The sequence below is a fragment of the Scyliorhinus canicula genome, chromosome 20 (assembly GCF_902713615.1).
Source record: "Scyliorhinus canicula chromosome 20, sScyCan1.1, whole genome shotgun sequence".
NCBI lineage: Eukaryota > Metazoa > Chordata > Chondrichthyes > Carcharhiniformes > Scyliorhinidae > Scyliorhinus > Scyliorhinus canicula.
Genome location: NC_052165.1, coordinates 51,782,022 through 51,795,229, shown reverse-complemented (window position 1 = coordinate 51,795,229; position 13,208 = coordinate 51,782,022). Strand labels below are relative to the sequence as shown.

The following is a 13,208-nucleotide window of genomic DNA, read 5'->3' as shown; positions in this document are numbered from 1 at the left end:
GAGTATTCGGCGATAGCCATATCTGACCACGCTCCGTATTGGGTGGACCTGGAGCTGGGGGAGGGAAAGGACCAACGCCCGCTGTGGAGGTTAGAGGTGGGGCTGCTGTCGGACGAGGGGGTATGTGGGCGGGTCCGGAGGTGTATAGAGGGGTATTTGGAAACTAATGACAATGGGGAGGTGCAGGTGGGGGTGGTCTGGGAGGCGCTGAAGGTGGTGGTTAGGGGGAACTTATTTCTATTAGGGCACACAGGGAGAGGGGGGAGAAGAGGGAGAGGTTGGTTGAAGAAATGGTAAGGTTGGACAGAAGGTACGTGGAGGTCAGTGCGCCCTGGGGAGGAGGGTGGGATGGACCGCTTTTTGGACAAGCTGGAGTTCCCGAGAGTAGGGGAGGAGCAGACGGAGGATCTGGGGGTGCCAGTCGAGCTGGAGGAGCTGGCCAATACGATGGGGAGTATGCAGTCAGGGAAGGCACCGGGGCCAGATGATGTCCACGGCATTAATTTCATTGATTTTGAAGCGAGATAAGGACCCCCTCCAGTGTGAGTCTTACAGGCCGATCTCGCTCCTCAATTTGGGCGCGAAACTGCTGGCCAAGATACTGGCCAGGATGGTAGAGGAGGTGGTCCCGCAGGTTATTCACGAGGACCAAACGGGTTTTGTGAAGGGGAGGCAGTTGAACGTCAATGTGCGGCGGCTTCTCACGTCATAATGATGCCGGCGGTGGACGGAGAGGCAGAGATAGTGGCATCGATGGATGCAGAGAAAGCCTTTGACAGGGTGGAGTGGAGCTACCTGTGGGAGGTATTGAGGAGGTTTGGGTTTGGTAAGGGTTTTATTAGGTGGGTGAGGCTGTTGTATAATGCTCTGGTGGCGAGCGTGGTGACGAACGGGAGGAGGCCGGAGGACTTTCGGTTGTACCGGGGGACGAGGCAGGGGTGCCCCTTGTCTCCCCTGCTGTTCGCATTGGTGATCGAGCCCCTGGCCATGGCGCTGAGGGAATCGAGGAGCTGGAGGGGGATTGTGCGGAGGGGGGGGGGGGGGGGGGGGTGGGGGGGGGAGGAGGACCGGCTGTCGTTATACGCGAACGATTTATTGTTGTACATTGCAGATCCGATGTGGGGGATGCCGGAGGTGATGAGGATTCTCGGGGAGTTTGGAGACTTCTCTGGCTATAAGCACAATGTGGGGAAGAGTGAGCTATTCGTGGTGCATATGGGGGACCAGGAGAAAGAGATAGGGGGGCTACTGCTGAAAAGGGCAGAGAGGAGCTTCAGATGCCTGGGGGTCCAGATAGCCAGGAGCTGGGGGGCCCTGCATAGGTTAAACTTTACGAGGCTGGTGGAGCAGATGGAGGAGGAGTTCAGGAGGTGGGATGTGTTGCCACTCTCCCTAGCGGGCAGGGTCCAGTTGGTTAAGATGAAGGTGCTCCCGAGGTTTCTGTTCCTCTTCCAGTGTTTACCCATCATGATCCCGAAGGCTTTCTTTAGGAGGGTCAGCAGAAGTATTACGGGGTTTGTTACGAGGGTGAGGAGGGTATTTCTGGAGCGAGGTAGGGAAGTGGGTGGATTGGCGCTGCCCAACCTGTGTGGGTATTACTGGGCTGCGAACGTGGCAATGATTCGGAGGTGGGTGATGGAGGGGGAGGGAGCCGCATGAAAGAGGATGGAGGCGGCGTCCTGTGTGGGCACGAGCTTAGAGACGCTGGTGACGGCGCCGTTGCCGCTCCCCCCGGCAAGGTGCTCTACGAGTCCGGTAGTGGTGGCTACCCTCAAAATCTGGGGGCAGTGGAGGCGGCATAGGGGGAAAGGGAAGGCCTCAGTTTGGTCCCCGATGTAGGGGAACCACCGGTTTGTACCAGGGAGGATAGATGGAGGGTTTTTGGGCAGGTATCATGCGGATGGGGGACCTCTTCCTTGACGGGAAGTTTGCAACCTTAGAGGAGTTGGAGGGAAAGTAGGGTCTCCCCCAGGGAATACCTTCAGGTATATGCAGATTAGGGCGTTTGTTAGGCGGCAGGTGGCGGAGTTTCCGCTATTGCCGCCAAAGGGGGTTCGGGATAGGGTGCTCTCGGGGACGTGGGTCGGTGAGGGCAGGATCTCGGCAATTTATCAGGTGATGCAGGAGGAGGAGGAGGCCTCAGTGGAAGAGCTGAAAGCAAAGTGGGAGGAGGAGCTGGGAGAGGAGATAGATGACAGGACATGGGCGGACGTCCTGGGGAGGGTGAATTCCTCCTCCTCTTGCGCACGGCTTAGTCTAATCCAATTAAAGGTGCTGCGAGGCATCTGGATAGAAATTGTCCCATTGGGCAGACGCAGCATGGGTTCGTAAAAGGCAGGTCATGCCTAACTAATTTAGTGGAATTTTTTGAGGACATTACCAGAGCAGTAGATAACGGGGAGCCGATGGATGTGGTATATCTGGATTTCCAGAAAGCCTTTGACAAGGTGCCACACAAAAGGTTGCTGCATAAGATAAAGATGCATGGCATTAAGGGTAAAGTAGTAGCATGGATAGAGGATTGGTTAATTAATAGAAAGCAAAGAGTTGGGATAAATGGGTGTTTCTCTGGTTGGCAATCAGTAGCTAGTGGTGTCCCTCAGGGATCCGTGTTGGGCCCACAATTGTTCACGATTTACATAGATGATTTGGAGTTGGGGACCAAGGGCAAAGTGTCCAAGTTTGCAGATGACACTAAGATGAGTGGTAAAGCGAAAAGTGCAGAGGATACTGGAAGTCTGCAGAGGGATTTGGATAGGTTAAGTGAATGGGCTCGGGTCTGGCAGATGGAATACAATGTTGACAAATGTGAGGTTATCCATTTTGGTAGGAATAACAGCAAACGCGATTATTATTTAAACAATAAAATATTAAAGCATGCCACTGTTCAGAGAGATTTGGGTGTGCTAGTGCATGAGTCACAGAAGGTTGGTTTACAAGTGCAACAGGTGATTAAGAAGGCAAATGGAATTTTGTCCTTCATTGCTAGAGGGATGGAGTTTAAGACTAGGGAGGTTATGTTGCAATTGTATAAGGTGTTAGTGCGGCCACACCTGGAATATTGTGTTCAGTTTTGGTCTCCTTACTTGAGAAAGGACGTACTGGCGCTGGAGGGTGTGCAGAGGAGATTCACTAGGTTAATCCCAGAGCTGAAGGGGTTGGATTATGAGGAGAGGTTGAGTAGACTGGGACTGTACTCGTTGGAATTTAGAAGGATGAGGGGGGATCTTATAGAAACATTTAAAATTATGAAGGGAATAGATAGGATAGATGCGGGCAGGTTGTTTCCACTGGCGGGTGACAGCAGAACTAGGGGACATAGCCTCAAAATAAGGGGAAGTAGATTTAGGACTGAGTTTAGGAGGAACTTCTTCACCCAAAGGGTTGTGAATCTATGGAATTCCTTGCCCAGTGAAGCAGTTGAGGCTCCTTCATTACATGTTTTTAAGGTAAAGATAGATAGTTTTTTGAAGAATAAAGGGATTAAGGGTTATGGTGTTCGGGCCGGAAAGTGGAGCTGAGTCCACAAAAGATCAGCCATGATCTAATTGAATGGCGGAGCAGGCTCGAGGGGCCAGATGGCCTACTCCTGCTCCTAGTTCTTATGTTCTTATGTTCTTATAGGCGCATATGACTGGGACCAGGCTGAGCCGGTTCTTTGGGGGGAGGACAGGTGTGGCAGGTGTTCGGGGAGCCCAGCAAACCACACCCAAATGTTCTGGGCGTGTCCGGCATTGGAGGGCTTTTGGAAGGGGGTGGCAGGGACCTTGTCAAAGGTGGTTGGCTCCAGGGTGGAACAGGGTTGGGGGCTCGCAATTTTTGGGGTAGCATCGGAGCCGTGAGTGCAGGAGGCGAAAGAGGCCGGCATTCTGGCCTTTGCGTCCCTGGTAGCCCGGTGCAGGAGTCTTTTACAGTGGAGGGACACGAAGCCCCCGAGCCCGTAATCCTGGATCAGTGACATGGCTGGGTTCATAAACTGGAGCGGGTCAAGTTTGCCCTGAGGGGGTTGGTGCAAGGGTTCTTCTGGCGGCGGCAGCCTTTTCTTGATTTCCTGGCGGAGCATTGGAGGGTGGTTAACTTCAGCGGCAACCCGGGGGGGGGGGGGGGGGGGGGGGGGTTACGGGTTTGTTACGGGGGTTTGTTTTCATGGTTCTATGCCTATTTATTTTTCTTGTTAATTTATTGTTTTTGTATTTGGAGGGGGGGTGTTACTGTTTCTCTTTGTTGTGATAAAATTTGTTGTTGAAAATTTGAATAAAAATTATTTAAAAAAGAAAAGAAATAAAGTTGAAATATGCCGTAATTACAATGGAAAATGGCAAGCTAACCTACGACTCCCTTTTAGTGTCCCACCCGCTACTTCAACACACACAAGACAGATAAACACAGAGTGAGGGGAGAGGGGTTGAAATGATAAGGATTAAGGCAAATCAAATTAAGATGAGAGTCCTTGCTTCCATTGTGGATGTCTTCAGTGCGCCCTTTTCCCGATTTGAGTGGGGTTTAAATCCCAAATGTTGGCTTTCCTGTAGTTTTAAAACACTAAACTCACACCATTCCTGGAGTGACAGAGGCTTTGTTTCTTCAGACTTGCTCTCAGCTCGTGGGGTTTCTTCCAGGCCCTTTACTGGAATTACATATTCCCAGGTTTATTTGAGAGAAAGAGTTAGCCGAATCTTTATATACAGAGAGAGAAGTTCTGGGAGAGACTTACGCTGGAGTCCTTCACCTTCAGTGCCAGAATTCAAACTGCAAGTCAAAATGGAGCCTGGTCTCACTGAGGAACATTCCATAGACAGCAGAACCAATCACTGTCTGTTCCGAAAAGAACCCGGATTTTGGGGTCAGCTCATTGGCTACCAGCCAAACCAGTCATTCCGGATCATCACTGATGTCAGACCAAAACAGCACATGCTGCTGGACCTTCCTGTTTTTAAAGGTATGCTGCTTAGCCTTAAAGCCATTAATCATCCTGATGCGACCATCAATTCACGCAAAACAGAGTGTAGATGTAAACTGTGGCTTTAATCGGCTAGAACAGTGCCTGCCTGCGACTGCTCTGCTACTGAGAGCCGCCTACAGGGCTACTGCTCTTTATACATCCCCTCTAGTGGAGGAGCCAGGAGCGGAGCCCACAAAGGCACCAATATGGTACATCACAGGTAATACCTTACAATGGTCCATAGGTGGAGCCCTCATGGGCAACAGCGTGGTACAGTTACATACATGATGAATGGTTACTGCAATGAATGGTTACTGCAATACATTCACCACATTCACCCCCTGTTAAAAAAATGAAGTCCGGCCAGGGTGAAGGGTTCACAAGTTCAGCCTGTCCAGCTCCCGGATCGTGCGCTTTGATCGTCGAAGCTCTGGTATCGCAGCTGGCCCGGGTGTTGAACACGTCCGTGCGGGCATGGTTAGTGAAGCTGCCGGTGCGGGTACAGGCGCAGACTCCGGGAGCGTGTCTTCTGGAGCTTTGTTCCTGTGGGTCGGTGAAGAGGGAATGGGGTGGCGGGAGGGGGTGCATGCACCATGTAGGGGCGGGGGCGCTGGTCAGAGTAGGTTGGGTGGGGTAAGTTGGAGTGGCGGTAGTAGTGGAACCTGGGTGCGCTAGGTCCCGGAGGGAAACCGTTTCCTGTCGGCCGTCGGGGTGTTCTACATATGCGTACTAGGGGTTGGTGTGAAGGAGCAGGACCGTCTCAACCAGGATGTTGGACTTATGGCTCCTGATGTGTTTGAGGAGTAGGACGGGCCCCGGTGTCTTCAGCCAGGACAGAAGCGAGGCCCCGGAGGTGGATTTCCTGGGGAAAATAAACAGGCAGTCATGAGGGGTCTCGTTTGTGGCCGTGCAAAGGAGTGGAGTGCGTCGGGGAGGACGTCCTGCCAGAAAACTGTGAGATTCCTATATCGTAGGGCCAAGCAGACGGTCTTCCAGACCGTCGCGTTCTCCCTTTCCACCTGCCCATTTCCCCTGGGGTTCTAACTGGTAGTCCTGCTTGAGGCGATGCCCTTACTGAGCAGGTACTGATGCAGTTCGTCGCTCATGAACGACGAGCCCCGGTCACTGTGAACATATGTGGGGAAACCAAACAGGGTGAAGACACTATATAGGGCTTTAATGACGGTGGCAGCGGTCATGTCGGGGCAGGGGATTGCAATGGGGAAGTGGGAGAACTCGTCGATGATGTTGAGGAAATATGTGTTGCGGTTGGTGGAGGGGAGGGGCCCTTTGAAATCGATACTGACGTGCTCAAAGGGCCAGGATGCCTTTGCCAGGTGGGCCTTATCCGGTCGATAGAAGTACGGCTTGCACTCCGCGCAGATCGGGCAGACCCTGGTCATGGCTCTGACCTCCTCAGTGGAGTAGGGCAGGTTGCGGGCCTTGATGTAGCAGAGAAGCCGGGTGACCCCCGGGTGGCAGAGGTCATCGTGGATAGCCCGGAGTTGGTCATCTAGTGCGCTGGCGCATGTGCCGCGGGACAGGGCATCTGGGGGCTCGTTGAGCTTCCCAGGACGATATACTATATCGTAATTATATGTGGAGAGTTCGATCCTCCACCTCAAGATCTTATAATTCTTGATTTTGCCCCGCTGCATATTGTCGAACATGAAGGCTACCAATCGTTGGTCGGTGACGAGGGCAAACCTCCTACCAGCGAGGTAGTGCCTCCAGTGCCGCACGGCTTTCCACAATGGCTTGGGCTTCTTTTTCGACTGAGGAATGTCGAATTTTAGAGGCGGTGAGGATGCGTTAAAAAAATGCTGCTGGCCTTCCAGCATCGCTCTCCACCTGGAAGGAGACGGACTCATCCAGTGGGGAAGGGGGAGTTGCAGAAGGGGGCACATATGGTCGGGGTCGGGTCCCAGGACCCCGTTTTCCACGACATAGCCGAAGATGGCTAGTCTAGTTGTGCAGAAAATGCATTTCTCCTTCTTGTAAGTGAGGTTAAGGGTTTGGGCGGTTTAGACTAATCTCTTTTGGCATTGTGGTCCTGCTGATCATGGCCGCAGATGGTGACTTTGTCCAAGTACGGAAATGTGGCCTGCAGCCCGTACTGGTCCACCATTCGGTCCATGGTTTTTTGAAAGACCGAGACCCCGTTTGTGACGACGAAGGGGACCCGGAGGAAGTGGAAGAGGCGGCCTCCGGGCGGATTGGGAGCTGGTGGTACGCAGACTTCAGATCCACCGTGGAGAACACCCGGTAGTGTGCGATCTGGTTAACCACGTCTGCGATCCGGGGAAGGGGGTGCGCATCAAGGTGCGTGTACCGGTTTATGGTTTGGCTGTAATCTACAACCATCCTGTTCTTTTCCCCGGTCCTGACGACCACCACCTGAGCTCTCCAGGGTCTATTGCTGGCCTCGATGATCCCCTCCCGCAAGAGTCACTGGACCTCGGACCTGATAAAAGTCCATCCTGAATGCTATATACCGCCTGCTTCTGGTGGCGACTGGCTTACAGTCGGCGGTGAGATTTGCGAAGAGCAGAGGAGGGTCGACTTTTAGTGTCGCGAGGCTACATATGGTGAGTGGGGGTAGGGGCCCGCCGAATTTCAGAGTTAGGCTCTTGAGGTTACACTGGAAATCCCAACAGGAGAGGAGCACAGAGGTCAGGGAGTACATATAGCTTAAAATCGGCGTACTCGGCACCCTGTATTGCTAGGGTTGCGATAGTGCACCACTGGATCCGCACCGAGTGCGACCCAGAAGCGAGGGAGATGGTTTGGTGCCTGAAAGATTGGGAGCGAGCAGCGTCTTACCATGTCTGGATGAATAAAGCTCTCCGTGCTCCCGGAGTCGAACAGGCAAGGTGTTTCGTGTCCATTTACCTGGACAGTCATCATGGAGCTCAAGAGGTGTTTGCGTCATGTCTGGTCCAGGGTGATCGTGCTGAGTTGCGGGTAGCCGGCGTGGTCGGAGGTGCTGGGGTGGTCCCAAGATGGCTGCCCCCATCGGTCGCATGTGTCGGGCGGAGAGGAATATAGCGTCCAAGATGGCGGCCCCCATGAGTCGCACGTGTGGGCAAGGATGGCCAAGATGGCGGCCCCCGTGTGTCGCACCTGTTGTGCGGACTTGGAGATGGCTGCCCCCATGGATAGCACGAGGCTGATGACGCTTCCGGGGGCGGAGCTGGCAGGCAATCTGCTATACTGCGGGAGTCTGAGGGTCGAGCCTGCGATTTTGAGGGTTTGGACCTGGCCAGGCAAACCTTAGCAAAATGTCCTTTTTTCCTGCAGTCGCATTCCGGGCCGGACAGCGCTGCCTGGGGTGCTCATGCTGGCCGCAGAAATAGCAGGATAGCCCCAGCGTGTTGGGCGGGCAGCCGCGCGACACAGGCCTGGGGTACTCTTTGGTCGGGGGTCCACGAGGGGGTCGTGTGATCAGACGGGAATGTGGTGAGGCTTTGGAACGCTAATTCTAGGGAGAAGGCTAGCTTTACCGTCTCTTCCAGGTCCAGGGCACCCTTCTCAAGTAGGTGCTGTCTCACGTAGTTGGACCTGACTCCAGCCACGTAGGCGTCCCAAATGCTGAGTGGACGTAACGGCCTGGTAGTTGCAACTTTGCGCAAGGACTTTGAGGTCGCGTAGGTACTCCTCCAGCGATTCCCCAGGGCGAAACAAAGTGCAGATGTAAACTGTGGCTTTAATCGACTAGAACAGTGCCTGCCTGCGACTGCTCTGCTACTGAGTGCTGCCTACAGAGCTATTGCTCTTTATACCTCCCCTCAAGGGGAGGAGCCAGGGGCGGAGCCCACAAAGGTACCAATCTGATACCTCACAGGTAATACCTTACAATGAGGATCTGTTCTGGGGCCGTTGCTGTTTGTCATTTTTATAAATGACCTAGAGGAGGGCGCAGAAGGATGGGTGAGTAAATTTGCAGACGACACTAAAGTCGGTGGAGTTGTAGACAGTGCGGAAGGATGTTGCAGGTTACAGAGGGACATAGATAGGCTGCAGAGCTGGGCTGAGAGGTGGCAAATGGAGTTTAATGTGGAGAAGTGTGAGGTGATTCACTTTGGAAAGAATAACAGAAATGCGGAATATTTGGCTAATGGTAAAATTCTTGGTAGTGTGGATGAGCAGAGGGATCTCGGTGTCCATGTACATAGATCCCTGAAAGTTGCCACCCAGGTTGATAGGGTTGTGAAGAAGGCCTATGGTGTGTTGGCCTTTATTGGTAGAGGGATTGAGTTCCGGAGCCATGAGGTCATGTTGCAGTTGTACAAAACTCTAGTACGGCCGCATTTGGAGTATTGCGTACAGTTCTGGTCGCCTCATTATAGGAAGGACGTGGAAGCTTTGGAACGGGTGCAGAGGAGATTTACCAGGATGTTGCCTGGTATGGAGGGAAAATCTTATGAGGAAAGGCTGATGGACTTGAGGTTGTTTTCGTTAGAGAGAAGAAGGTTAAGAGGTGACTTAATAGAGGCATACAAAATGATCAGAGGGTTAGATAGGGTGGACAGCGAGAGCCTTCTCCCGCGGATGGAGGTGGCTAGCACGAGGGGACATAGCCTTAAATTGAGGGGTAATAGATATAGGACAGAGGTCAGAGGTGGGTTTTTTACGCAAAGAGTGGTGAGGCCGTGGAATGCCCTACCTGCAACAGTAGTGAACATGCCAACATTGAGGGCATTTAAAAATTTATTGGATAAGCATATGGATGATAAGGGCATAGTGTAGGTTAGATGGCCTTTAGATTTTTTCCATGTCGGTGCAACATCGAGGGCCGAAGGGCCTGTACTGCACTGTATCGTTCTATGTTCTAATGGTCCATAGGTGGTGCCCTCATGGGCAACAGCGTGGTACAGTTCCATACATGGTGAATGGTTACTGCAATACGTTCACCACACATCCATGGACAGAAAATTATAATAGCCAAAAGAATAATGGAAATTGAAAGGAGAAAAGAAGGAACAAACAAGGGTTAAACAGGAGGATCCTTACACTAGCGAGTCGGGTAATTCCCAAGAGGCCACCGCATGGCTGCTGAGGGAGAGGCAGGGGGGAGAGAGGGAGGAGGAGGGTGTGAGGTGTAGCTTAATGGGTTAGGGGGTTGGGGTTTGTTGTAAATTGTAAAAAATGTTGAAAATGTGTGGAATAAAAATACTTCTATTAAAAAAATAACATTTCAATAGTACAGTTCTTCCATAATAGTTTTGTGATCCAGTACTTTTTATGATCATCATCACACAAAGTGCTCACCTAACCCTCTCATCTCCAATTTGGGGATTTTAGGACCCACAGAAAATGCAGAAATCTAGTAGACGTAGTTCTTGCCTTAAATTTCTACTCGTCCACCCAGATAACAACTTTATTTGCAACTCTCTCATCAGCAGTACAAACAGGAATTACTCTTCCCAGCAGTAGAGTCATTCGAGTCAACATTCAATAACATCAGTAAACAATGTTTTCCTTTTCATTGCAGGCACTGCCATATGTTGCTCTTCTGATAGTTATGCTGTTCTTCATCTATGCAGTGATTGGAATGCAAGTAAGTGCAATAATACAGCATCAAGTTTTTCCAGTATCAATCCATATATTGTGATGAGCACAGAGCAATGGAAGCATAATGTGCTGACTGGCGACTGTGTTTATTGTGGTTAATGTTTTGCATATATGGAGTTAAATATTGGTCTTATCCAATAGAGTTGTAAATAATATATTATATTGATAAATTGTACGGATTTTGTAAACAGTAGCTAATCTGAACAAACTAATACAACATTTACTGCTCGGTGCAAGATCATCCTCCCTTCAGAAAAGTGCAGCCTCCCACAACAAACATATGGGATTCTCCGACCCGGTGAATCCCGCCCCGCCGGTCTCCGACTCCCGAAAAGGCAGCGAGGCATGTATCGCGCCGCCCGCCTTGGAGAATGGCCGGGACTGGCGTGACGCTATGGACCCCGGGGCTGCTCAAATTCTCCCGTCCGGAAGGGCTGGTCACACCGGCGTAAATCGAACCACCTTATATAATGGGGTCAACCAGTGCTGATGGGGGGAAAGTGCGAGTGCCGGGAAGGGGGGAGAGTGAGGGGGTGAGTGGCGGGGAGAGTGCCGGGGTGAGGGGGTGAGGGGGCGAGTGGCGGGGAGGGAGGAGAGTGCCGGGGTAAGGGGCGAGTGCGGGGGAGCGGGGAGAGTGCCGGGGAGGGGGGAGAGCGCCGGGGTGAGGGGGCGAGTGGCAGGGAGGGGGGAGAGTGCCGGGGTGAGGGAGCGAGTTCCGGGGTGAGGGGGGGCGAGTGGCGGGGAGGGGGGAGAGTGCTGGGGTGAGGGGGCGAGTGGCGGGGAGGGGAGAGAGTACCGGGGAGGGGAGAGAGTGCCGAGGTGAGGGGAGAGTGCCGGGGTGAGGGGCGAGTGCCGGGATGAGGGAGCGAGTTCTGGGGTGAGGGGGTGAGTGACGGGGAGTGGGGAGAGTGCCGGGGTGAGGGGGCGAGTGGCGGGGAGAGGGGAGAGTGCCGGGGTGAGAGAGCGAGTTCCGGGGTGAGGGGGCGAGTGGCGGGGAAGGGGGAGAGTGCTGGGGTGATGGGGCGAGTGGCGGGGAGGGGAGAGAGTACCGGGGAGGGGAGAGAGTGCCGAGGTGAGGGGAGAGTGCCAGGGAGGGGAGAGAGTGCCGGGGTGAGGTGGCGAGTGGCAGGGAGGGGGGAGAGTGCCGGGTAGGGGGGAGAGTGCCAGGGTGAAGGGGCGAGTGCCGGGGGGGGGAGAGAGTACCGGGGAGGGGAGAGAGTGCCGAGGTGAGGGGAGAGTGCCGGGGAGGGGGGAGAGTGCCGAGGTGAGGGGAGAGTGCTGGGGAGGGGAGAGAGTGCCGGGGTGAGGGGGCGAGTGCCGGGGAGGGGGGAGAGTGCCGGGGTGAGGGGGCGAGTGCCGGGGCGAGTGCCGGGGAGGGGGGAGGGTGCCGGGGTGAGGGGGCGAGTGGCGAGGAGGGGAGAGAGTACCGGAGAGGGGAGAGAGTGCCGAGGTGAGGGGAGAGTGCCGGGGAGGGGGGAGAGTGCCGGGGTGAGGGAGAGTGCCGGGGTGAGGGGGCGAGTGCCGGGGCGAGTGCCGGGGAGGGGGGGAGGGTGCCGGGGTGAGGGGGCGAGTGGCGGGGAGGGGGGAGAGTGCCGGGGAGGGGGGAGAGTGCCGGGGTGAGGGGGCGAGTGACCAGGAGGGGGGAGAGTGGCGGGAAGGGGGGAGAATGCCGGGGAGGGGGAGAGTGCCGTGTGAGGGGGAAAGTGACGCAGAGGGGGGAGAGTGCCTGGGTCAGGGGGGAGAGTGCCGGGGAGGGGGGAGAGTGCCGGGGAGGGGGGAGAGTGCCGGGGAGGGAGGAGAGTGCCGGGGTCAGGGGGCGAGTGAGCGGGAGGAAGGGAGAGTGGCGAGAAGGGGGAGTTTGCCGGGGAAGGGGAGAGTGACGGGGATGGGGGAGAGTGCCGGGGTCAGGGGGCTGAGTGCCGGGGAGGGGGGACAGTGCCGGGGTGAGGGGAGAGTGACGGGGAGGGGGGAGAGTGCCGGGGTCAGGGGGCTGAGTGCCGGGGAGGGTGGAGAGTGCCTGGGTGAGAGGAGAGTGCCGGGGAGGGGGGAGAGTGCCGGGGTCAGGGGGCTGAGTGCTGGGGAGGGGGGAGAGTGCCGGGGTGAGGGGAGAGTGCCGGGGTGAGCAGGCGGTTTTTGAAAACTCACTATCATTCTTAGAATTCTCCCTATACCAAAAAGGGCCGCCATTCTAAATGGTGAACAGGGATTTTCACTCACTGACTCCGATGCAGGCTACGGTGGGTGCTATTCAGGTCAAGCTATATATTTTCAAGTTATCTCCCGGTATAACCCATACCTTCACCGAAGATTTTATGTACTTACCACTTAGTAGCATCGATGTCCTGGGTCCTGCATTGTTGAGTAAGTAAAGTAGACTTTAGGAATAACACTATTTCAGGTTAAATTAAGTTATTTTATTCTTATCATTTTTCTTTTAAAAGCTGAAATCACTTTCTTTACAGAAAGGTAAAAAGATCTTGCTTCTGGATCCTGCTGGTTGGTTGGCCTTCAGGCCCACCTTGACAATCAATCTTCTTTAAAGTCTGGTCTTCTTGAGATGTATTCGCTGGTTAGCTCCGTTGCTGTGTCTTGTCGATCCCATGCACTGAGCTATGAGAGCTGGCTCTGCTAGCTATCTCTCAACCGACTCTGTCTCCTGTTTAAATTCTAGACTTCCTTAGATGTATAGCTG

General features: G+C 54.1%; 1 protein-coding gene across 4 annotated transcripts in view; it reads left to right on the top strand.

Annotated features, from left to right (window-relative positions):
* The window catches only part of cacna1c (calcium channel, voltage-dependent, L type, alpha 1C subunit), a 1,225,933-nt gene that overhangs the window by 1,024,961 nt on the left and 187,764 nt on the right, over positions 1-13,208 (top strand). For all 4 annotated transcript variants that reach the window (XM_038780480.1, XM_038780479.1, XM_038780478.1 and 1 more), the window contains one exon: positions 10,437-10,502. In XM_038780480.1, coding sequence (XP_038636408.1) covers positions 10,437-10,502 — 66 coding nt within the window. The remainder of the gene's footprint in view (positions 1-10,436; positions 10,503-13,208) is intronic.